Source organism: Saimiri boliviensis, chromosome 4 (assembly GCF_048565385.1).
Source record: "Saimiri boliviensis isolate mSaiBol1 chromosome 4, mSaiBol1.pri, whole genome shotgun sequence".
NCBI lineage: Eukaryota > Metazoa > Chordata > Mammalia > Primates > Cebidae > Saimiri > Saimiri boliviensis.
In genome coordinates, this window is record NC_133452.1 from 57,988,277 (window position 1) to 58,013,710 (window position 25,434).

Sequence of the window (25,434 nt, forward strand, 5' to 3'; positions counted from 1 at the left end):
GAAGCTGGAGTGTGTGAAGAGAATGGGGCCTTGGGCTGGAGAGGGAGAAAGCCCCTGATGCCTAAAACTGGGACCACTGTATATATGTTGGGAAGCCAACAGAGTGGGAGTGCGTGGATGCCACCGCCTGCTCTAAGTGCCCAATCGTAGGGTGGGTGTGGTGGTAGATTCCCTTAAGTGTGAATCACTGAGAACTGAATGTTAGCAAGGTCAAGGCTGTGTTTCTCAGTGATTGCCAGGTTAAAAAGGAATAATTTGTGAGAATAATACCATAAATTACTTTTTAACATTCTATTATTTGCATTTAAAGGTAATTTTTCACTGGGTACGGTGGCTCACGCCTGTAATCCCAGCACTTTGGGAGGCTGATGTGGGCAGATCACCTGCAGTCAGGAGTTCAAGACTAGCCTGGCCAACATGGTGAAACCCTGTCTCTACTAAAAACACACAAAAAAAGTTAGCCAGGTATTGTGATGGGTGCCTGTAACCCCAGCTACTCAGGAGGCTGAGGCATGAGAATCGCTTGAACGTGGGAGGCAGAGGTTGCAGTGGGCAACAGAGTAAGACTCCATCTTAAAAAAAAAAAAATTTTTCTGATCATTATATTTGGTCACTCCCAAAATTGGACTATGTCCGGAAGTTCAAAAAAGAAAATAAGTTTTCCTATTTCTGCCACCCAAATAGAATTTCTTATTAGGATTTTGACATATTAATTTTCAGTATTTTTTCCTTTGCATATATTTTTAATGTAAAATTAAAATAATTTTCAGTGACATTGAATATACTTATTTCAGCATCATTTAAAACTGCTTCATTGTATGTCATCAGATGAATCTACCAAATTGTTATTAACCTATTCTTTATTGTCAGACATTTAAAATAGTTTCCAGTTTTCTGATCCAATAAGCAATGCTCTGACAGACATTGCCTATATATGTTTTACTTCCGATTAACTCCTTAGATCAGGCATCCCCAAACTATGGGCCCGCGGGCCACATGCGGCCCCCTGAGGCCATTTATCCGCCCCCACCCCCCCACCACCGCTGCACTTCAGGAAGGGGCACCTCTTTCATTGGTGGTCAGTGAGAGGAGCACAGTATGTGGTGGCCCTCCAATGGTCTGAGGGACAGTGAACTGGCCCCCTGTGTAAAAAGTTTGGGGACGCCTGCCTTAGATTAATGGGAAGAAGTGTGAATACTTAAGGCTTTGTGATACAGTCCCAAGCAACTGACTTTGAGTGCTAATAAGAGAAAGCCTCATTGTGATAGACCAAAAAAACATTGACTCATGTTATAATGAAGCTCCCACGACCCTCTGGAAAATACTTCCCACTGGAAAGTACTTTTCCCGTTGTTGGAGCTGAAATGGCACCCTTAGCAATCCTATCTTTGAAGGTGAGCGTTGCCACAGTGGGACAGCCTCCTTTAAAAGGCAAACACTCCTGACTGGGAACACATTTTATGTCTGTTGCCTCAGCACCTGCTTTCGTTCGTCATTTCACCATCCCCTTGCTCTCTGTATTATTTCTTTCTATTGCGGGGTTGGAGAGAGACATCTAGGATCCTGAGGGCAAAAAGAGGTGTTGAAAGGCAGAGGGGAGAGAACTTGCTTAGGAGATGGGAATAATTCACAGAAGATATGCAAATAGCCAACATGAGAACTAAACCAAGCTCAACATCATTAGATTTAAGAAGTGCAAAATTCTTAAAGATACCTTTTCCCTGATTAGTTGTGCAAAAATAAACACTTTGGGCAACATCCAGTGTTGGTGGAGTTACAGAGAAATGAATATTCCCAATCACTCTTGATAGGAGTATAAATTGGTGGAATCCCCCAGAAGGCAGTTTCACTACTGAAATTTTATATGTGCTTCCTCATTGGCCCAGCAGTTTCTCTTACAGGAATCTATTCTACAGAAACATTAAACAAGCATATACAAATACAAAAACAAGAATGTTTATTAAAGGATTGTTGCATTGAAGTAAAAACAAAAAACTACAATGCCTATCAATAAGGGGCCAGATAAGTAATTTGTGATTTATTTATTCAATGGACCACTCGGCCCACGTTGCACTGAATATACATTCTGACATCAAAAAGATTAAGTTGAAAAGCAAGAGGTGCAGTGATTATTGCATCCATATTTATTTTTAACTATATATGTTTATATATACATGTTAAGTCTAGAAGGATCTAATGGTGATCTTGGTAGGAAGGGGAGCAGGGAATTAAGAGGAAGCAGGTCTATTTTTTTCTAATTTCATATACTTTTATTAATTTTTTTAAAATAGCAGGCCAGGCATGGTGGCTCACACCTGTAATCCCAGCACACTGGGAGGCCAAGGTGGGCGGATCACTTGAGGTCAGGAGTTCGAGACCAGCCTGGCCAACATGGTGAAATGTTGTCTACTAAAAACACAAAAATTAGCCGAGTGTGGTGGCAGGTGCCTATAATCCCAGCTGTTCAGGAGGCTGAGGCATGAGAATTGATTGAACCCGGAAGGTGGAGGTTGCAGTGAGCTGAGATCGTGCCACTGCACTCCAGCCTGGGCAACAGAATGAGACTTAGTCTTAGAAACACATAAAAAACCTAAAAATAGTAAACAAGTATTTTATAATTAAGAAATGAGTAAAAATTGAAAAGAACAAAGGGGAAGTGAGCGCATGCAGAAGGCAAGCTTGCCCTAATTCACCTTGCATGTCCCATGGCCCTGGCTCCCATCTAACCACAGAGAAGAGGGTCAGGGCTGCCAGTGCTGATGTCTTTTCTGCAGGGCATTACAGCCCTAGAATATTTATGAGGCTTCCAGCAGCAATGACTCCCACAAAGGTTGCTGTGAGGATTAAATGAGATAATGTATTAAAGGCACTAGGAAAGTGGCTGGCTGGTGGTAAGCCCTCAATACTAACAGGTTTTAGTTATTATTGTTATTATTTAAATGGATCCTGCAGCCCAGTTCTGCAGGGTGCTCCTCTACTTCCAGATCTCGCTCGCTGGCACAGATTTTAAGCATTCAGGGCAGGTGTACAAATGCTTAGTTTCATGTCAGGGCTATAACTGCACTTAATTGCCAACAAAACCACTTCAAAAGAGCTGTTCACCTAAGGGATGCTTGTGCAGTTGGAAACCATGGCTACGTGGCTCTACTCGGCTTTAGAAGAGCATTAGTTCCTTACCCATTAATGAATATATAAATAAATAATGATCACCATGCAAATTGCATATCTAAGCTTTTTGCAAGTTAAAGCAAAAATGGTTATTGGTCACCCCTTTCATGTAAAAAAAAAAAGTTTTCAAAGTAGGTGAAAATAAGGGAATAAGTCTGTGTTTTCTCCTCACCCACCCCCTGGAGAAGTCGGCCTCTTGCTGCCTCCGAATCCTTCCAGTGAAGGTCACCAGCATGGAGTTCATGGCTGTGCAATCAAATGAAACTCATGATGCAAATATATTGGGAAAAGAGAGAATTAAGTCTAAAGAGCCCTCATTTTATTATGAAATTCTTGCATTCTCTACCAAGGAGATTGAATAGAATGAAACTGTGGGTACATGGGTACAGCTGTACCTGTGGACCAAAAAAGGTGATTATTTGTGTGCTAGAATGCACGCACAATTAAAGTGAGGAAAAGAAATAAACCAGATGGAAGAAATGATAAAGAAGGAGTTGCCTTTCAAGACCCACAGCTGCTTACAGCTGTGGGAGTTCCTACAACAGTTTATATTGGCCATTTTGTTTCCTGGCTAAACTGATGGCATTATGTCACGATGTTTTTTGACAACTTGAAAATCAGATTTTATTTCTCTCTCATAAACTCTTTTAATACCATTCTTAATAAGGAAGAAAAATGTTGCATGTTGTGACTGATAAATGGAAAACCTCATTTAGGATTTGGTTTACGCATTCCAAGTGATAAAAGCCCAGTAACATGAAGATCGTGTGTGCTCAAGCCAAGAAGTTCACAGGATCAACAAATAACATACAGTCCTGGGCGCTCATTTGTGATTGTGCAAGATTTTCATTTCTGCTTTGCGATTAACACTGCCTCTGAACTGAGGAGTTACCATGCTAGCAAATCATTTGTCTATCGCATCACCCACCTTTCCTCCCCTACAGAATAAACTCTCCTGATGGAATTGTAGGCACTGGGGACAAGTCCGCAGGGAAGCTATTTTTGAACAGGGATTCTCAAGTAGGTGGCTGTCGACTCATATGTCTCCCCTTCTCATATACTAACTAGTGTGGATTTGTGTTTAAAAACAGACACCCACAGACACACAGATTTTTCTCTTTCTCCATTTATTTTGAGCGACTCCCAAGGGAACTGTATCCTATTTATCTTTGTTCACCAAGCACCTAGCCATCGAGGTTCAATAAATATTTGTTGAATGAATGAAAAGAAATCTGTTCTCTACTTCCTGGAGAAAGGAGTGAGCCTTAATCACGAGTAGAGTCTTTGTGATGTCAAGCCTTAGAAAAGTCATTTGTGTGTATGTGTGTGTGTCTGGGATGGAAGCAAAGAAGGGAGTCAATGAAATTTGGAAATAGAACCTGTCCATCCACTTATCAATTTATTCAGCAAATAGTTTCCAGGTCATCTGGTTGGCACTGGGTATAACGTGGTAAATGCAACGTACACGGTCCTTATCTTCATGGAATTCACAGTCTACTGGAGAGATACATCTGAAGTAGAAGTCAGAAACAGAATGACAAATTATAAGCACTATAAGGGAAGTAACTGGGTGTTGGAACAGACATTAATAGGTTGGCCAGAGAATATCTCTTTAAGCAGATATATGAGCTGAAACCTAAAGAATGAGAAGGTCAAGGAAGCAAGGAGCTTAATGTCATTAAGATACCAAAAGCAAACCAGTGGGGCTGGAGCACAGCGAGCAAGGAGAGAATGAGTGCTAGAAGATGGAGGCTGGGCAGGCTATGGTGAGGAATCTGGATTTTTATTCTGAGTTCAACTTCTTTAGGAAAATGGAAAATTGAACTCTATACTTCTGAATATGGAACTTAGAACAGTACTTGACATGTAGCAAGTGATCAATAAATGTTAGCCATTATTTTATATATATATAAGTACCCAACTAGGATGGGCACCGTGGCTCACGCCTGTAATCCCAGCACTTTGGGAGGCCAAGGCATGCGGATCACGAGGTCAAGAGATCGAGACCATCCTAGCCAACATGGTGAAACCCCGTCTCTACTAAAAAAAAAATGATAAATTAGCTGGACATGGTGATGCATGCCTGTAGTCCCAGCTACTTGGGAGGCTGAGGCAGAAGCATTGCTTGAAACCGGGAGGCGGAAGTTGCAGTGAGCCGAGCTCACACCACTGCACTTCAGTCTGGCGCCTGGCGACAGAGCGAGACTCTGTCTCAAAAAAAAAAAAAAGTACCCAACTAAATTAGCAAGCCTGGATCATAGTAATGAAAATGAATGATTAAAACTTGAGCAATGAAAAAGATGGTCATTTACCTGATAAACATTGTTTTGATTTAGCAGCTTTTCTTGTTTTGCTTTTTTGTATGTTTTGTAGAGATGGGGTTTTACCATGTTGCTCAGGCGGGTCTCGAACTCTTGGGCTCAAGAGATCCACCCCACCTAGGCCTTCCGAAGTGCTGGGATTAAAGGTGTGTTCGGCCTATTTAGGAACTTTTTCCATACAACTAGTCAAATTGCAGACAAAGCTGGTCAAATTCCACTTACAAAAGGGAACACTTATTTTTTATTGATCCACTGATATTCGGCTTTCCTTTGTTTTCAAACAATAAAAGGAGAGCATGGAGGACTATATTGTCAGTACCCTAATTTTAAAAATTGATGAGGTGTATCATTTTCATCTGCTCACATAAACTGGCATAACTTTTGACCACAGGTGGCCGTTTCTGAAATGAAAGTTACAGCTAATCAAACACTTAGCCCACATGCTTTGGTGATTTTAATGATATGATTTGTTGCTATGAGACAAAAACATGTTGTGTGGGAAATAATCTGTTAGAAACTGTTAGAAATCATATGACCTTGATTCAAAGGCTTTTGATTAACAGCACTAACATCTGCTTTCTGGAAAAGAAATAAACCCTATGATTAGAGCTTGGTAGTCCTTTTAAAGCAAATAAAACATTATTAGCCATTCATTAATGGATATGGGAAGCAAAAATGGCTTCCAACATTGAAAACTTCTCAAGATACTTTCAGCCCTTTCCTCATAAAGGCTTTTAAGGCCACTGGCAAAGTTTCTCCTCTTTTACCTTGTCTTTCTCCTTCCTACTTCTGGAGGGAGACACCGATTAAACAATAACAACAAAAAACCCGAAACAAATGGACAGCAGATGAGAATTAGACAGTCTAGGGCATTGGTCCCCAACCTTTTTGGCACCAGGGGCAGGTTTCATGGAAGACAATTTTTCCGAAGACTGGGGACGGGATGGTTTTGGGATGATTCAAATGCATTACCTTTATTGTGTACTTTCATGATTGTTACATTGTAATATATAAGGAATTAATTATACGACTCATCATAATCTAGAATCAGTAAGAGCCCTGAGCTTGTTTTCCTGCAGCTAGATCTGGGGGTGATGGAAGACAGTGACACATCATCAGGCATTGGATTCTCATAGGGAGCACACAACCTAGATCCCTCGAGTGCGCAGTTCACAATAGGGTTCGCGCTCCCATGAGAATCTAATGCTGCAGAGCTCAGGCATAATGCAAGCCGTGGGGAGCGGCTGTAAATACAAAGCTTCACTTGCTCACCCACCGCTCACCTGCTGCTATGTGGCCTGGTTCCTAACAGGCGACAGACTGATACCAGCCTGTGGCCTGGGAGTTGGGGGCCCCTGGTCTAGGAGACCTGTGCCCTAGAAAGTAGTAATAGATTGTGCAGTCCTAAATGGCTTCTCTTTTTCTTCAAGTCAGCTTCATAACTATTAAGCCTTCATTCATTCATCTATTGAGCGTCCCCTGGGTGCCAGTACTATTCTTGGAGACATGGTGGCAAGAGGATATAGTCCATGCCTTCACAGAGCGTATATTCTAGTAGGGAAGTCAGGCAAGAAGTTGACAGGTAAAAGTCACGCTTACTTATGCGAACTCATGATAGGAACTATGAAGAAAGCAAAATAGGAAATGGGATAAAGTAACTGGGTGAAGAGGCAGGCCTCTTCGGACAGGTGATATTTGGGCTGAGCTCTGAGTGGCAAGAAGTCAGTCTGTGAAAAATCTAGGGCAAAAACATTCTGGACAAAGAGGGTGGCAAACTCAGAGTCCCAAAGGAGAGGACAAGTTTGAGATTTTCAAGATGAAGCCAGAGCTTAGTGAGCCAGTGAGAGTGCCGTGGGAGGCAAGATCGACACAGGCTGGAACCTGGTCAAGCAGGGTGGACTGTAAGTGCAATGGGAGGTCTCTGGAGAGGTCTGTCTACCGCTGGGTTTGTAAAGGGTCTGCTCACGCAAGGCTCATCAAAAAGCAGGGCTGGCCCCTACCTGGGGACCTGATAGCAGTGGCATTTTTTGCTGTTTTTTAAACTGGGGGAAAGGAGCAGTAGTGACCTGCTCTGTTGCCCTGAAACTGCAACTGGTGATCTAGACCCCCTGGAATATATCCACCCTGCCCCCAGAAGGCTCCCAAGGCGAAGCGTGTGCAGTAAATCTTGTGCTAGGCTATAGGGGTCTCTGTGGGCTGTCTTCTTTTATGAGAGCTGTCCCTTCCAGTCCCGGTCTCCTTTGTCAGCCAGGTGCACGGATAGACCTACGCAGATCCCTCTCTCCTCCTCCCCTTCTTTAAGCCCCTACTGCTTGTCATGAGCAGCCCTAAGCAATATCAAGACAAGGGTCTTGGGGTCTTGCCAGGAGACAGTCTGGGTTGGAGGGGCATGGTCACTTTTGCCAGAAGCAGCATGATCGGAAGGACCCAGGTGGTGTCACGGGTCAAAGGAGACAGTAAGATTGAGTCCAGGGAATCTGACCATGCTTGAGAGACTAGCTGGGGCACATCCCCAGGTCACCCAAATAAGTTTCCTGAGTCCAGACAGTGGGAACCTGGAGGAGGCCACACTACTGAATGTGCATATTATTTGTCTTTTGTTCTGTGCTTGAGGCCATCATTCCCCTGAATGTTACTTTGAAAATGTAGGTGGATCCTGACTGCTTTACCAAACTAAGAATACAGTTCTTTTTTTTTCTTTTTTTTTTTTCCTGAGACAGAGTCTTGTTCTGTTGCCCAGGCTGAAGTGCAGTGGCGTGATCTTGGCTCACTACAGCCTCCACCTTCCAGGTTCAAGCGATTCTCCTGCCTCAGCCTCCCGAGTAGCTGGGGTTACAGGTGCGTGCCACCATGCCTGGCTAATTTTTATATTTTTAGTAGAGGCAGGGTTTCACCTTGTTGGCCAAGCTGGTCTCGAACTTCTGACCAGCCTGGCCAACATAGTGATCCGCCTGCCTCAGCCTCCCAGAGTGCTGGGATTACAGGTATGAGCCACTGCACCCTGACTTAAGAATACAATTATTAGCCACATTCTCACCCTCCACATTCTGGTTTCACCCTACCTTACCAGTCACTTTTCTGTTGACTTGCCAGTTTTATTTTGCTGTACGTCCCTGTGTGTATCTTACCCACACAGCAGGCAAACACGGTTATTACTTTTATCATCAGGGAAAAAAAAGTTAAGACCAATGAGGGTTTTTAAAATAAATAAATAAATAAAAACCAGGTTCCTTCTGGTCCTAACTAGTTATGCCTCCTCTTGGATCGTCTTACTGCCTATGTGGGAAGCGGGGACAGTGCTCGGATCACTAGGAGGTGCTCACTGTTCATCTTGCAGGGTTACCATTCGGCCCTCTTCAGTCCTTGTGCACCTCTCACATTTCCCAACACCTTAGCCCCTTTGCGCCTGGGCCATTCCCTCAGAGCTCTTCCCTCTCACCCCTGCTTGGTTCCCTGCATCTCTCCTCTGGGCTTTTCGTTCCATTCTTTTGCCTGGTCAGGCTGGCTGCCCTTCCCTGGGGACCCGGCTGTGTCTGGTCCTGCCTGGGACCCACTTTCTCCCAGGTTGCACATTCACATGTCACTGCCAGCTCTGGCTTTGCTCTGAGCCCTGCCCTCTTCAAACAGCCCTGGCTCCAAGTGCACCTAGGCTCTAGCAGGAGAGGACCAAGGAAGCTGGAGGGTGTTGCCAACTGGTTGGCTAGTTCCCAGGAGGCTGAGCCAAGTTTTCATTCATTTACCTCTTCTTCAGAGGAGTGGAGTGTGTGTGTATGCACATGCACATGTGTGTCCACTTAGGGGAGGAAAGGACAGAGCAGTGATTCCACATCTATCATACAGATGATTTTTCCTAGCCTTGGGTTCGGGACATGAAGGAAATTATGGTAGGAACGGTAGTGTGAAAGGGGTGCTTCATGGTTGGATTTTCCTAAGTACCCCACAAAAAGAGGAGCCTGTGTAGAGTTTTTTGAAAAGTTTTTCAATTAGAATACCAAACTGGTGAATTCACAGATGTTTTTATTTAGGACAAACAGTGAATTTCATGAAAACTGTCAAGTAATTAACAGTGGAGAAAGATGGCAAACATCACAGAGGTGGTAACAGATATCTGGACCCCTCAGCTGGTATCAAGACACAAATGAGCATGGAGCTTTCCACTCCTTTCACACGAAGGAGCTAGGATTGATGTTCCCTGTTCTCTTTATTGTCTTCACCTACAGATGGCCATGACTACCCTCGAGCAGCCTACCAGCAAGTGATCCAGCCGGCTCTGCCCGGGCAGCCCCTGCCTGGAGCCAGTGTGAGAGGCCTGCACCCTGTGCAGAAGGTTATCCTGAATTATCCCAGCCCCTGGGACCAAGAAGAGAGGCGTGCACAGAGAGACTGCTCCTTTCCGGGGCTTCCAAGGTACCAGTAAGTATGACAGGCCCAACCTTCAGACATTTTTAACATGCCAGTGCAATGATGATGTAACAGAATTCTCTACAGGTTTGCTGACCCATGTTAATGAGCAAGTCACATAGTGGAACACCCAATATAGACTTTTCAGGTCAGGAGGAAACGGAAGCTGGTTGACAAGGATCTCTTTATCAGACATAGAAAGCCACCAAGGACTAGTCGAAATTCTCTTTCAGGAAAGACTCTTCGGATGTTTTCCAAGTTACACCCCTTTCTTTGATTTTCAGATCATCTGAACTTTCAGTCCACAAAATAGATTTTTGTTTTTTCTATGGCTGACTTCTACTGTTAGCCAGTACATCACATGTCTAGTGTCTGTTCCTATTTAAGCCTATTTCTTACTTTAAAATTTTAAATTCAATTTCCCATCAAAATTTAAAATTACCTGTTTTTTTTTTTCTTTTCTTTTCTTCTTCTTTTTTTTTTTGAGACAGGGTCTCACTCTGTCGCCTAGGCTGGAGTGCAGTGGTGCGAACTTGACTCATTGCAACCTCTACCTTATAGGTTCAAGCCATCCTCCCACCTCAGCCCCCCAGGTAGCTAGGACTATAAGCATGGGCCACCATGTCTAGCTAATTTTTGTATATTTTGTAGAGATGGAGTCTTCTTATGTTGTCCAGCTGGTCTTGAACTCCTGGGCTCAAGTGATCCATCCACCTTGGCCTTCCAAAGTGCTGGTATCATAGGCATGAGCCACTGCGCCTGGCCTACTAGTTTCTTTTGTAATAAAAAACATTTATACAAGGCCGGGCATGGTGGCTTACACCTGTAATCCCAGCATTTTGGGAGCCTGAGGCGGGCAGATCACCTGAGGTCAGGAGTTCGAGACCAGCCTGACCGACATGGAGAAACCCCGTCTCTACTAAAAATACAAAATTAGCAGGGCACAGTGGCATATGCCTGTAATCCAAGCTACTCAGGAGGTTGAGGCAGGAGAATCACTTGAACCCAGGAGGCGGAGGCTGCGGTGAGCCGAGATTGTGCCACTGCACTGCAGCCTGGGCAACAAGGGCGAGACTCTGTCTCAAAAAAAAAAAAAAAAAAAAAAAAAAAAACATACATGTTGAGCACCATTCTTAGGTCTCTCCTATGCTTCTTCAGAAAAACAACTTTGCTTTTTCATGACTTCAGTTGTCAACTCTTTAATCATTTTTTCCCCTTATTCCCTTTGAACTCTCCATCAGGTTTTCCTTTTCTCTTAATTTATGAATCTAAAATACACAGGTAAAACTCATGTAAATGGAGCTTCCTCATTTATGACAATATTTGGAAGAAAGTAGATTAAATGTTTACTCTTGCTCAAAAACAACTTTTTTATACCACTCTAAAACTAGATTCTGTTTTGATAGCATAGAGTAAAATATGAAGTTCTTATTAGAGTGGATTTTTCAGAAATACACAAAGTGGTAATTGGTTTGAAAATTGCATTGAAAGAAAAAAAAGCCCACTTTATTAATAATGGTGAAGAGGCACATGCCTGCTTTCCCTTTTGCTCAGAAGCCTACAAACCTTCATATTTTTCTTCTAGACAGATCCCTTTTTATTCTTTTTCCTTTTTTTTGAGACAGGATCTGACTCTGTCACTCAGGCTGGAGTGCAGTGGTGTGATCTCGACTGCAACCTCTGCCTTCAACGCTCAAGTCATCTTCCCACCTCAGCCTCCCAAGAGTAGCTGGAACTACAGGTATCCGCTACCACATCCGGCTAATTTTTCTTAGTTTTTGCAGAGAAGGAGTCTCACTTTGTTGCCCAGGCTGGTCTCAAACTCCTGGCCTCAAGTGATCCACCCACATCAACCTCTCAAAGTGCTGGGATTATATGTAAGAGCCACTGGGCTGGGCCAGACTCCTTATTTTTCTAAACCATAAATACGTAGAGTTTAAACAATAGAATGAGATAAAGTGTGATTTTATAGCAGGATAGGCACTCTTATAGAAGAAATATCTGAAATTCCAAGGAAATAAACAAAATGAAAACATCTTTATGAAATAAGTTTGGTGTTGAATAGAAAAGAGAATAGTAATTTTTAAATTTTTTATTTTGAAACAATTTAGACTTACAAAAGAGTTGCAAAGATAATACAGAGTAATTGGTTTTGTTGCATCAATTTAAGCCTGCTATGGTCTTCTTGATTTATTTTATCATTTAGGATAATGAAAAATAAGTTCAGGTAAACTTGGTGGCTCACACCTATAATCCCAGCACTTTGGGAGGCTGAGGTAGGTGGATTGTTTGAGCCCAGGAATTTGAGACCAGCCTGGGCAACATAGCGAAAACCCATCTCTACAAAAAAATACAAAAATTATCCAGGTGTGGTGGCACATACCTGTGGTTCCAGCTACTCAGGGGGCTAAGGCAGGAGAATTGCCCAAGCCCAGGAGGTCAGGGCTGCAGTGAGCCATGATAGTGCCACCGCACTTCAGCCTGAGTGACAGAGTGAGACTCTGTCGCAAAAACTAACCAACACACACACACACACACACACACACACACACACACACACACACAGACCCTTATCCAACTGAGCCTGGGCATGGTTGCTCACAACTGTAATTCCAGCACTTTGGGAAGCCAAAGGCAGGAAGATCACTTGAGGCCAGGATTTCGTGACCAGCTTGGACAACATGTTGATACCCTGTCTCTACCAAAGTAATACAAAAATTAGCCAGGCATGGTGGCCCACACTTGTGGTCCCAGCTACTCGGAAGGCTGAGGTGAGAAAATCACCTGAGCCCAGGAGGTCAAGGCTTCAGTGAGCTGTGACTGAGCCACTGCACTCCAGCCTGAGCAAGACCCTGTCTCAAAAAAAAAAAACCAAAAACAAAAACAAAAAGAAAAGAAACAAAAAGAAGCTAATTCTCCTCTTATTGATAGTTTGAAAGAGAACTTTAATATGGAAAGTTTACTCTGTCATTAATTTCCATGGTATTGTTTTTACACAGAAGTTTTTGACTGTTATCAAGGCCTTAACATTTCTTTATCATATAAGCAATCATCTTCTAGAACAACTAAGCAACTTTTGAAACAATTTTTTTTTTTTGGTATAAAAGAATTTAATGCAAAAGAATATGGGAATGGGTTTTTCTTGGAGAAATTAAAAAAAAGAAAATGAGAAAAAAATATGGAATGGGATTCCCCCATTAGATGAAAGCATATTTTATATAAATTATTTTCTCTATATTAATAAAAATATAAAATAAAAACCTTAAGCATTCATATTTTCAAAATATAGTACAGTTGAGATTCTGTGTAATTTTATTTGAAATCCTGTTATATGAGACTTTTAGAATTTCTGAGTACTCTTTGGGTAAAAATATGAAAAGCATAAGCAACAATCCACAAAAACTGGGCATATACATAGAGATTTTGTAGTCAAAACATTTTTTAAAATTTATAATATGACACCGTTTCCAACACACAACAAATAACAGCATCCATGTTCCCACTACCCAGATTTTAAGAATGTTAACATATTGTCACATTTGCTTCAGAATCTTTTTTTAAGAAATAAAACACTGTGGAGACCGCTTTAGTCCCACCACCGGTTAGCACAATGCCACATAACAGGGCCACCAAAAAGGCCGCCTCCTCTGGCGGTCAGGAAGGCGCAGAATCAGAAAGCCAGCGCTGCTGTGACCCCTGCCAACGGTCGGACCTGTTCTGCGCCAGATAGATCTTCACTGATGAAAAACGGATGTCCGTGCCCTGCCCTCGATGCTTGTGAAGCTGGTAACAGGACACTGGATGCTTTCTGGGGAAAACTCAGCACCTTGTCCCTGTGTTTACCAACAGAACCCACAGAAGCGGCAGAGGTGTGCTGCCCGTTTCCTTCTGCCCGCCAAATCTCCGATGGGCATCTGATTGTCCGTCTCAGCAGAATGTTTGTGAGAATACTGGCGACCGAAATGATAAAGATGCTATCTAATATGGTAGAAACTTCTTTAAAGGGTCTTCAAAATCAGATTTCCGTTCATATGTCAACGGTACAAATACTTCTAAACCTACATGACCCTCTTTACCTGTTGATACATAATTAAATGTTACATAGTATGAGCTAAAAGTCATGTCTTTTTATCTGGATGCCTATAACATCAACCATCTATGTCACCTGTCATTCTAGTTTGTTTTGTTGGTGACCTTGTCTGCCCTGTGCATGAGACTTGTTTTTCCAATTAAACAAATCTTAAATAGAGTAATCAAATCCCGCTTCCCTTTTACGACTTGGAGCAGAGGCCTTCACATGTGGCCGCCAGCTGAATGGCTTATTGACTAAAACTCCATGGAGCTCCCTTCTTCCTTCTGTCTCAGATAAGAAATAGAGGCAGAGGAGAGGGAGCCCACTGGGATCTTCCCATAGTTCTAAAAGGCTTTTTGTCCCTGAAGGTTTGCCTTTGTAAAGAATGAAAATTGACAGTAAATGTATTCCTTTCTAGGGACCAGCCGTACTACCAACCACCTAATAGAGCTGGTGCTCCTGGGGAGTCCTTGGAGTCCCCTGCAGAGCTGAGACCACATGTTCCCGAGCCTCCATCCCCAGCTGCTGTGCCTAGACCCCCTAGCAACCCTCCAGCCAGAGGAACTCTAAAAACAAGCAATTTGCCAGAAGAATTGCGTAAGTTGTTTGCAACATCGTTCTCTCCTTCTTGTCACTTCTTGTACTTTGTGATAGTTGGATGATCACTCATCCACATCTCAGTTGTTTTTTTTTTTTTTTTTTTTTTTTTTTCCCAGACAGGGTCTCACTCCTGTTGCTCAGGCTGGAGTGTGGTAGTGTGATCATGGCTAACTGCAGCCTCAACCTCCCAGGCTCAGGTGATTCTCCCACCTCAGCCTCCCGAATAGCTAGGGTTACAGGGGCACGCCACCACACCCAGATAATTTGCTTATACTTTTGCTAGAGATGGGGTTTCGCCATGTTGCTCAGGCTGGTCTCGAACTGCTGGACTCAAGCGATCCATCCGCCTTGGCCTCCCAAAGTGCTAGGATTACAGGTGTGAGCCACTGTACCTGGCCTCATAACCTCAGCTATTTCTCATAGACACACTAAAATAAAATGCACTTTTTTGCTTAAAACGTAACCTGCATTTTGTATGAATGTTTTTAGTGATTCTGACACCACTAGTAACACTCTCAAACTGCTTACCTCTAGATTTCCTTAAGGACATACTCCAAAAATAAATAACCCCAATGTCTTTTCCTTATTCTAAATGATGCTCTTGAGTGGACTTGTCCCTGGGCAAATTGATTGGATGTCCACGTGGTATTGGACAAGGACCCAGCATCTCACCATAAGTTACCAGCAGCCATCAAGAACGAGGTCATTTCCTGTAGGAATGAGCAATCTTATTTGGAAAAAACGGTCTCACATTCTCCAAACTGCAACACAACCAGATGCTAACTAAGCCTTTTATTTAAAGAAACATTCGACTAAGCGTAAGGTGATGATTCTTTTTCCACATTTTGCTGCCAGAACCAGAAATGTTGAAATACCACCAAAATGTTCTCATATTAAGGTCAGTCAGGACGGTCATTTCCAGAAATCTTAAGAAAACAGCCACTACTTGTGCAATTATTACATGATGTGCTTGCTAGAGAAGCTCAGGTAATTCTAATATGCATTTTCCAAATCTGGGAACCTTTTTTAACCAAACCTGAAATGAGGCCTTTTGTATGTGCTGATTCCTTTTAGGGGATCTGTGCTGATTAGGCATTGACAACTCCGAAAGATTTCTATGACAATGATTTGTTGCTATTTTCATTCAAAACATTTTATTTCTGAATACTTTCTTAAAATCTTAATCATTTTAATTTTGAGCATTTCTGGAGAACAGAGCCTGCCCTGCAATATGTCATAGTCCTGATATCAGTTTATAGATCATATACGTCTTACCATAATCCATAAAGGAAATCCTAAAATACATGAGAATTGGGTGAATGTTAGGTGTTCAGAAGAAAATTGAGTGCCATCAATATATCTGGCTGTTTAAATGAGTTAATATGACCATTACACATACTTCCATTTGGGGGTGTGTTTCAAAAAACCTCAGTATAGATACAGACTTGTATTTTCTCTCCGGCCCCCATTTCTTCTCCATCCTCTGCCCCAAAGGCGTCCTGAGATTTAACTGGTCCATTCCAGACTAAAAGCCAACACACAGAGATTATTCAGCTTTCACATTAAAATGCTAGCTAGACAATTTCCTCAAGACTTTAGCCTGAGAAAACACTGGTTCATCCCGACTGGGTTAATCTCGTCCGAACGGTACTGTCTGCTGCTCTAAGCTGACCCAGGAATGAGTGAGGGAGTCTGTGATGTTGGACTGCCCAGAGGCAGTGTCTCTCCTTCAAGCTGCTCAGGCTTTTCTTACTAACATTTCCGAGCTGTGCTTTGGTGTACTCCAAACTTCCTGGCCTTTCTCCAAAAGCGAGTGGATTGCAGGGAAGAAGGGAGCGGGGAACCGCTTTCTCACTCTCCTCCCACTTGCTCTTGTCAGAAGAGCGAGCTTTCAGGGCAGCAGAGAGCATCAGGAGATGAAAAGACGACACTGCTGGGTGGCCCCTTAGCAAGTTTTAGCTTCTCAGCCTGTTGTGAGAGTATTCCTTGGGCACAGTGCCAAGTGTCTCTAAGAAACCAGGCGGTGCCTGATCTGAAGAACTCGAGGATTCTGGGTGGTGCATTTCTTGTTATCACCTCGTGGCTTTTCAGAAGCCCCCTTAGGCTTGTCTAAGCCACTCTGATTTCCATTCACGAAGAGCAGTCTGCTGTCCCTTGGACAGACCCCCTGGCATTTTGGGCCTGAGGAGCTGTGCTCTGGGCACAGCAACCCATACAATGCAGGCATAAGCTCTCAGAGCAACCCAACCAAAGGTTTCCCCTTATTATTCTAGAAGGACAAAAGATACTGCATATAATTTAGAAGTTTGTTTAGAATAGAATAATTTGACCAATTTCTAATAAATGTAAAACTTTCCTCTTAGGGAAAGTCTTTATCACTTATTCAATGGATACAGCTATGGAGGTGGTGAAATTCGTGAACTTCTTGTTGGTAAACGGCTTCCAAACTGCAGTAAGTATTTTGTCCAAGTAGGTAACTGAATAGTTATAGTGAGTACAATGGAGAGAAAAGCAGAAGATGAAAAAGTGCAACAGCTGTTGGTGTTTTAAACAATATTTTTGATTTATGTGATTATGCGTTGAGTGCTTATAGACTTAGGTAATACTTGCTTTCCAGATTTTAAGCTATCTGAAGTCTCCAGCATTTTTTTTTTTACCTATATGCTGTCTGAGTGACCCAAGAACCTCTAACAGCAAGATCAGTGCGAATGTGACCACATATGCGCTGGCCCTGGCCTGAAGGAAATGCCAGGCTCTTGCTGCACTTTGCACCTCTGTCCTTTCTCACCAATCATGCCCACTTTGGTGGAGTTTCTCATGATGTAGGAGGCTGCAGGTGTCACCATGGTCACCTGCTTATTTAACAAGGTCCTTTTGTTCTGCACTGGGTTATGAGGTTTGAAGTAGAAACCCTGCAGCCTGAATTCCCCACTGCACACAGCTGTCATCTCCACACCTTGACATGGTGATGCTTCTGGATGGGTGATACTGGCCGGGTTTTGGGCTGGTCTAATCCAGTTCCAGGGGAGGCAGACCTAACCCAGCCCTACAGGTCCACCGTGATCCATTTACAGGTGTGAGCCACTGCACTTGGCCTCATAACCTCAGCTATTTCTCATAGACACACTAAAATAAAATGTACTTTTTTGCTTAAAAAGTAACCTGCATTTTGTATGAATGTTTTTAGTGATTCTGACACCCCTAGCAATCTTTCCCTGGCAATCCAGTGAAAGAATTATTTCTGTGTTTCTAAAATTATGGTTCCCAATAAAAGTGACTCTCAACAACAACAACAACAAAAAACATTGGCCCCCAAATCTCAGGAAACACACACTGCCCCCTGTAGTCCCTTGACACAGTATAGCTTAAAGCCATGTAAATTTTTCTCTATGATAAATAAAATACCACACGATGCTACTGAGGGGACTGGCTTTCTTCAAACACGAGATAACTACTTTTCCTTTCCAGAGCCCTCTTCTAGGTCTCTTTTAGTGAATTCTAGAGAGTGGTGAAAAATTAAGGGAAATATCTATGTATATAAATGTCTATAGATAAAGAGGGATACTTAGTAACTAAATATCAATTTTAAAGGTTATTTAGCATTGTTTAACAGGTGTTTTTATTTGAAGTTTTCTTTATTCTATAAGACAATTTTGTGGGAGGGAGACTTTTTTGAGACAATTTTTTAAAATGGGATTCCTGTAAAGTACTACAGACTGGGTGGCTTAAGTGTAGAAATTTATTTTTTCACAGTTATGGAGGCTGGAAGTCTAAGATCAAGGTTTCAGCAGGGTTGGTTTGATCCTGAGGCCTTTCTCCTTGGCTAGCAGCTGCTGTCTTCTCCTTCTGTCCTCACATGGCCTCTCCTTTGTGTGGACACATGTCTGTGTTCTAATCTCCTCTTCTGTGGACACCAGTCCTACTGGATTAGGGCCCACCCATATCACCTTATTATATCCAAATTACTTCTCTAAAGGTCCTGTCTCCAAATACAGTCATATTCTGAGGTACTGGGAGACAGGGCTTTAACAGGAATTTTGGGAGCACAATTCAGCCCATAGTAGTAGCTATGTGGAGAAATGATCATGACAGGAGCTGTGGACTTTGGGAGAGACTTGGAGGAACACGTGATAGATGCGCAGCTCATTGCACCACCCAGGATGTCCACCTCAGTAGCTAGGAATAATTTAGGTGCTTGGATAATGACAATATGCAAGCACTTAAATTATTTATGGTTTTTTTTGTTTTTGTTTTTGTTTTTGTTTTTGAGATGGAGTCTTGGTCTGTCACCTAGGCTGGAGTGCAGTGGCACAATCTCAGCTTACTGCAACCTCCGCCTCCCAAGTTCAAACAATTCTCCTGCCTCAGCCTCTTGAGTAACTGGGGTTACAGGTGCCTTCCACCACACTCAGCTAGTTTTTTTTTTTTTTTGTATTTTTAGTAGAGGCAAGGTTTCTCCATGTTGGTCAGTCTGGTCTCAAACTCCTAACCTCAACCGATCTGCCCACCTTGGCCTCCCAAAGTGCTGGGATTACAGGCATGAGCTACCAATTATAGCCATTTATTGAGTGCTTATTTCCTGCCTGGCATTATGATAGGTCTTTTCCATGTTAACTCATTTTGGTCTTCACAACTACCTTAGGAAATCAGTTGATTAACCACGCATTACAAGTGAAAATGATAAGATTTAGAGTTTTAGTAAGATTTCCAAAGTCATATAGCCGGGAAGTGGCAAAGCCAAGATAGAGCCCAAGCTGTCCATCTCTTTTCAACCCTGACACTGTATTGCTTCTCTCTCATATAATAACAATGGATTAACAACAGAGTCACAGAAAGCTACAAAAGCATTCTCAAGAGTAGTCGTTGGCCATCACGCATTTGAAAACGAGTCATCCAAACCAAAATAACAGCCATTCCGTTTTTCATGGAAAGACACATGTTCTGAACTCTGTACCCTATGTATATGATAGCTCAGTGTACACAGGGCAGGGTCTCTTTCCTTAGGAAGCTTAGTGTCAGGTTGAAGAGACACAGCAGACAACATAAATGAGACATGTCATGAATAAAAGAATGTTATCATATGTGTTGTCTAGTGACACTAGTGGTCACAATGGGGTAAAGTTAGGTAAGGTGAGGAGGAGGAGGTTGGCATGTGGGAAGGAATCACAGAGCAGTGGGGCTTGTGCTGTGCTTTTAGGGTACAGGGGACATGAATGTGGGTAGTAAAGTAGACAGAATATTTGGGGAAAAGAGAGGCGAGGATGGATCATGGATGGCACAGAAAGCTTGCTGAAGGGCCGAGACTTGACTTGATCAGTCCTAAACAGTGGTGTGACATTCATTCATTCATTTATTTGAGACAGGGTCTTGCTCTTTTGCTCAGGCTGGAATGCAGTGGTATGATCACAGCTCACTGCAGCGTCTACCTCCAATGCCTAAGCCATCTTCCTGCCTCAGCCTCCCATGTAGCTTATGTCACCATGTCTGGCTAATTTTTTTGTAGAGACACAGCCTTGTTGCATTGCTGGTCTCCAACTCTTGGGTTCAAGTGATCTGCCTGCCACGGCCTCCGAAGTGCTGGGATTACAGATGTGAGCTGTGCCTGGCCTGGAGTGACATTTACGACAAGTAATCTGGGAGGAGTGGAGCTGAATCACCTAACCCCTCCCCAAGGACACTCTCCCTGAGTCACTCATTCCAGTATATAATCTCTTTTCCCATCAAGAGCACATCGTAAACATACACGTGTGTGCGTGCCCACGTACACGCGCATGCGTGCACACACACACACACACACACACACACTGCAGTATAGGCCTGAGCCCAAGAAGGGACTTCCTATTTGGTTTCTTATAAAATAAAAACTAACTGATTTTTCTCCTTTTAAAATATCCCTTCAAAGACTTGAACACTGATAGTAAATATCAGTCTTTTCAAGGCCTAGGAGTTCTACTTCTTGACTTTCATCCTAAACCTCTTCCCTTCCATTTCAGTAATTGTTTTTGTGACCGTTTGTGGCTCTGTTCCAAGTTTCATATAGTCCTATTGAAACATATAGATTGAAACTGGACATAATACCATAATAACGACCTCATTAATGCAAGTAAAGCACCACAATTGTATCTCAGTTACTTGTATGCCACACATCCATTAAAACATTCCAGAATTATGTCTGCCTTCCAAATTTCTAAATTACAGATATGTAATGTATGTATGTTGCTGGCTTACATCCAACTCAGTGGTATACGGTGTCCCTCAGACTTTTAAAAGCATAATTATTGTGTAGCCACAGATATGTTTTGATGTGTATCACAATATCCTAATTACGGATATGGTATTAATTACTTAAATGCCTACTAATGTTGAAGTAGGAAATATTTTCAGAAAATTATATTTTGTTTTTTAGACCTAGGTACTCCTCCTGGCAAAAAGCATTAGTTACTAGTTTTGGAGTTTTAAATGTATATAGTGTTGTGTTTTCTCCTGCTCTGCACCTTGAGAGAACTTCTTACTAAGAGCCAACGCCCACATCTTTGTCTTGCAGATTGACATATTTGAGGATAGAATCCGAGGCATTGATATCATTAAATGGATGGAGCGCTACCTTAGGGATGTAAGTACATTCCAAAAATCAGAGATTGTTTTCTGGTGAGAAAGACAGTGCGCTTATGAAGTTATTTCTGAAAGCAGCCCTGACATACCCACCTAAGTCTGAAGCTGAGAAAGCCCCAACAAAGCCTCCCTTGTTGGAAGCCGTGCAAAGACTTGGAAAGGAAGGATGAGGTCGCCCTCTCGGACATGCACAGGCAGGAAATAACGGTCAAACCAGACACAGGTGGTTGATAACAATCATAGGAAACAATCTTTTGACCAGAATAGGAAAGAAGGAAATGAAGGCAGAGAGTGGGGAGAGAGCAGCAGAATTCAATTTAATCTGAGGCCACCCCAAGTGTTTTGTAGAATTGGGCTGAAGAGGTTTCCCGGGCAGCCTCGGAGGCTGCACAGCACCCCACCCCCGAGGCGCCCACGCGCAGCCCCGTGATTTGTTCTCCACTGACAGAATCTATACCGGCCACTGGGACACGTTGTGTTTAACCAGATCAAAATTGATTGCTGCCAGCATGTCTGTGTCGGCTGCTTCTTTCGGAGGGAGTTGGTGGGGGACGGGAGTCTCAGCAGGCTGGGGTTTTGCGCGTTTCCCTTTGTCTGCAGCCTGATGTTTGCTTTGTGCTGAAGGGTCTGTTCCTACCGACTGTGCTAACCCGTACGCGCAGAAGACAGGGCAGTCAAGAGTGCAGTGATTGGCAGCTCAGATCCAGCTGCGGGGAGAGAGGGTGTTTCTCACTATTGGTGTTGCAGACCCTTTTTGCCATGATGCAGACTCACTCAGTGATTGGGGCTTTCGTTAGAGGTTTATTAGTGATGGTTGTGGAAAATGGTAGGCAAAAGCACATCTATCTAGGAGAGCTCCTCTCTGAGTCATTCACTCTGCATGTTCGAGGTGGGGCTGGGCTGGAGATGGAGGAGAGAAGCAGGGACAAGGGTCTGCCTGAGTGGGGGCCAGTGCTTCTCTTTCTATGGAGAATGAGCCTGACCCTCCATCCGGTGTGTCGGAGAACGCCTACGGTCCTGCTGGCCAGTTTCCAGCCTGCCTTCACCAAACGAACCACACTTTATACTTCCATAAACATGCCTTTCTCCCTCTCATTAACAGAAGACCGTGATGATAATCGTAGCAATCAGCCCCAAATACAAACAGGATGTGGAAGGCGCTGAGTCGCAGCTGGACGAGGATGAGCATGGCTTACATACTAAGTACATTCATCGGATGGTGAGTGGGGAAGGGATCACAGCACCTTACTGTCCCCTGGGGATGGATACCTTGTCCAAGGAAGTCCCATTCTTCCCCAGAGACCAACTGAGGGCAGCATGATGCTGGGTGAAGAGTTCCAGGCCTGCCATGTCAGGAGAGGGGCTGTTGATTCTGGCTCCATCTGCATTAGGGACTGTGGGCAAGTCATTGCACCTCTGGGACTCAGTTGTTCCTATCAGTTACAAGGGGAGCACAATCTGTGATCTCTGGGATCCAAGATTCTGGAAAGAAGTGCTCTCATGGTTTGACTGTTTGCCAGCAAATAAGTCCTAGGAGGTGGGAGACAGGGTGGTGTGGAGGGCTGGCTCCTGCAGCTGAATCATGTTCTGTGCCCTGCCTTTTCAGAAAGCAGTGGCATAGTGAAAGGGACACCTGCCGTTGCATCAGGTGGGCTTGGTTAAAGTTGGCTTCCTCATGTCCAGGCTGTGTGACCGGGGCCCCACTGCTTAAACTCTTCATGCTTCAATGTCCCTATTCACGAAATGGGTCGCTAATACTTACAGGGTTGTTGTGAAGATGAAATGAAATAATGTTTTCAAAGTATCTGGTACATATCAGATGCTCAAACAAGGGAAGGGAGTGTTCTTAGCTCATGGCAGGTGGGGAACTATGGGGCCTGGTTAAATTCAAATCAGTGGGAGAAATCTGTAGGATATTAGACTTGCTCAGCACAGGATGAAACGAGAACATTCTGACCAAAACAATCACCCAGCTTTGGAACTGGCTGTTTTATGGGCTAGCAATCCTCCTGCTCCCTGTGATTATAGAGATGCTATGGAGACAGTTTCTGCTTGGCTAGGATGCGGGGCTACACTTGTGACTTTCAGGCTGTCCTGCAGACTTCCCAGTGGGTGCCCATCTGTGCTGGAGGAGAGGCTGGCTGTGCACCTCCCACCCCACCTCAGCTAGAGCTGGTTTGCACTTCTCAGGCTTGTTTTGTTGACCAAGGATTCTGGCTTGGGAAATCACTGGACTAGAACTGATAAGCTCCATGTCAGCTCTAACACTCCACGAGGAGGGCAGGCACCTGGAATGGGCACAGAGCATCTGACTAAGTTGAAAAGATGGGGAGGACACGGCCAGGCAGTCTCAGTGCACACAGCTTTACCTCAGGGGAAGCAGATGGAGGTCCCAAGTCTGTCCTGTAGATCAACAGTGTGGGAAAGGGGCGGGGTGTTCCCCATCTGAGTCTTCATGGTCTCTGTCTCCCTTTCTACCAAGTGCAGACCTCTCATGTGAGCTCACAACCAAGCCAAAGGAAGAGCTGAGGCAAGGTGATGAGGTTAAAAAGTGAGGCCAGGGAGTCAGGAGATAAGGCTCCTCCTATTCTGGTCTCGACCAGTCTCACAGCCCTTGTACAGTGCCCCGGAAAGGTATCATTTCTGGAAGTAAACTGTCTTAAAAGGTGATGGCAGGCTTTGTCCCTTGGTTCTCTGCTGCACATCTGCATGGCCTCAGAGCATGCGATGCCCTGTCTGCATCTCTAGGAACCTGCCAGTCCTGGGAGCTGACAGCTCGTGCGTGGGAAGGGCTTGAGGCCTCAGCCAGTTCTAAGGAAACCTGTCTAGCTCCGTGGGTGTGCGGCATAGCCAGGCAGTAATACACAGCTCCGCCTCAGAGCTTGTCTGACTGTACCAATTGGAACCAGACTGTCTCCAGACTTGCTTTCTTGGGCCACAGTGTCTTGGGCCCTTCCTCATCACAGAAGGGGTCAAAGAGGCCAGATAGAGAATTGCCTTCCTGCCTGCCTGGCTGACTTCCTGGACCCCTCTGGACAATAGAAAACCCTGGAACAATTAAGAACTTGGTCATGACACAGGGAGTGCAGAGGTACTGACGAGTAACTGCATCACGGAGTGAACTAGTTCACAGAATGCCAGTGTCTGGAAGGAGGAGAGAAAATTAAAAATGTACTGCTGCTGACCGCCCCTCCACAGGCTGGGCAGCCTAGTGCACAAGCCAAGCTTCACAGTATATGGAGTCCTACAAGTCCAACAAAACTCAGTGCTTCACTTGTAACTTGTGCACCCTGCCCCCTGCCTTTCATGTCTACTCCGTGCTGGTGTGACTGGTGCTTCTAGCTGCACAGTACGTGGGTCATTTTAAAACATATGTTCTGAGATGCAGTTACTCGTCAGTACCTCTGCACTCCCTCTGTCATGGCCAAGTTCTTACTGCTCCAGGGTTTTCTGTTGCCTAGAGGGGTCCAGGAAGTCAGCCAGGCAGGCAGAGGTGGTTCTGAGAAAACACCTTGTGGAGGATTTGTGTGTTTTGTGCGATCATGTGTGTGTGAGTATATGTGAGAGTGTGTTTATGAGGGGTTTCTATGGTGATTTCAATAACCGGCCATCACCACTGTCACTTTCTTCTTATTCCATGCACAATGAAAACTTCTCAGTTATAAAAATCAATTGGAAGATGAAATGGTTGGGAACACATAACTCCTCATTTCCTTCTCATCAGATGACAGAAAGCTTTGTGCTGGTCACAGGATTTGGAAGACTCTAACACCCCTCTTATTGAAAATTCTGATTTTTGAGAGAGTTCTTGGTAGTTAAATCTTCTTGGGCTTCTGCAGTATCAGACCATATTGGAACTGGTGTGAGGAACCTAAATCCTGGCAGACAGAGCTCTTCACAATTGACCTCCCCTCTCTGCCAAGCCCATCGTGTGCTCTGGCCACAGTGCATTAATAGTTGGTTCCAACCACATCAACACGCTTTCATACCTCCAGACCTTTGCTCATGTTGTTGCCTCTGCTGAGAAGGTCCTTCTCCTTGCCTCTGTTTTCCCTACTTGAGCAAAATCTTTTCTTTCTGTGCCCAAATGACCCCTCTTTTGTAACTGTCCTTCCAGTTTCTGATGTAGAATGGATGGCCCCCATTCTGGGCTTCCGGAGCAATTGTTCACACTTTTCACCCTGCACTCTGGTTGGTGATTTACCTTTCTGCCTGCTCACTAGACTGCTGGCCTTGTGAAGATAGGGACTGTATCAGTGG

The 25,434-nt window shown here is 43.9% G+C and overlaps 1 protein-coding gene across 3 annotated transcripts in view; it reads left to right on the top strand.

The window, feature by feature from the left end:
* Positions 1-25,434, top strand: part of TRAF3IP2 (TRAF3 interacting protein 2) — a 47,827-nt gene that overhangs the window by 17,580 nt on the left and 4,813 nt on the right. For 2 of the 3 annotated variants that reach the window (XM_074397593.1, XM_010346479.3), the window contains exons 3-7: positions 9,710-9,902; positions 14,381-14,559; positions 16,926-17,014; positions 21,107-21,175; positions 22,277-22,393. In XM_074397593.1, the coding sequence (XP_074253694.1) occupies positions 9,710-9,902; positions 14,381-14,559; positions 16,926-17,014; positions 21,107-21,175; positions 22,277-22,393 (647 nt within the window). The remainder of the gene's footprint in view (positions 1-9,709; positions 9,903-14,380; positions 14,560-16,925; positions 17,015-21,106; positions 21,176-22,276; positions 22,394-25,434) is intronic. The other variant, XM_010346480.3, reaches the window with a different exon arrangement.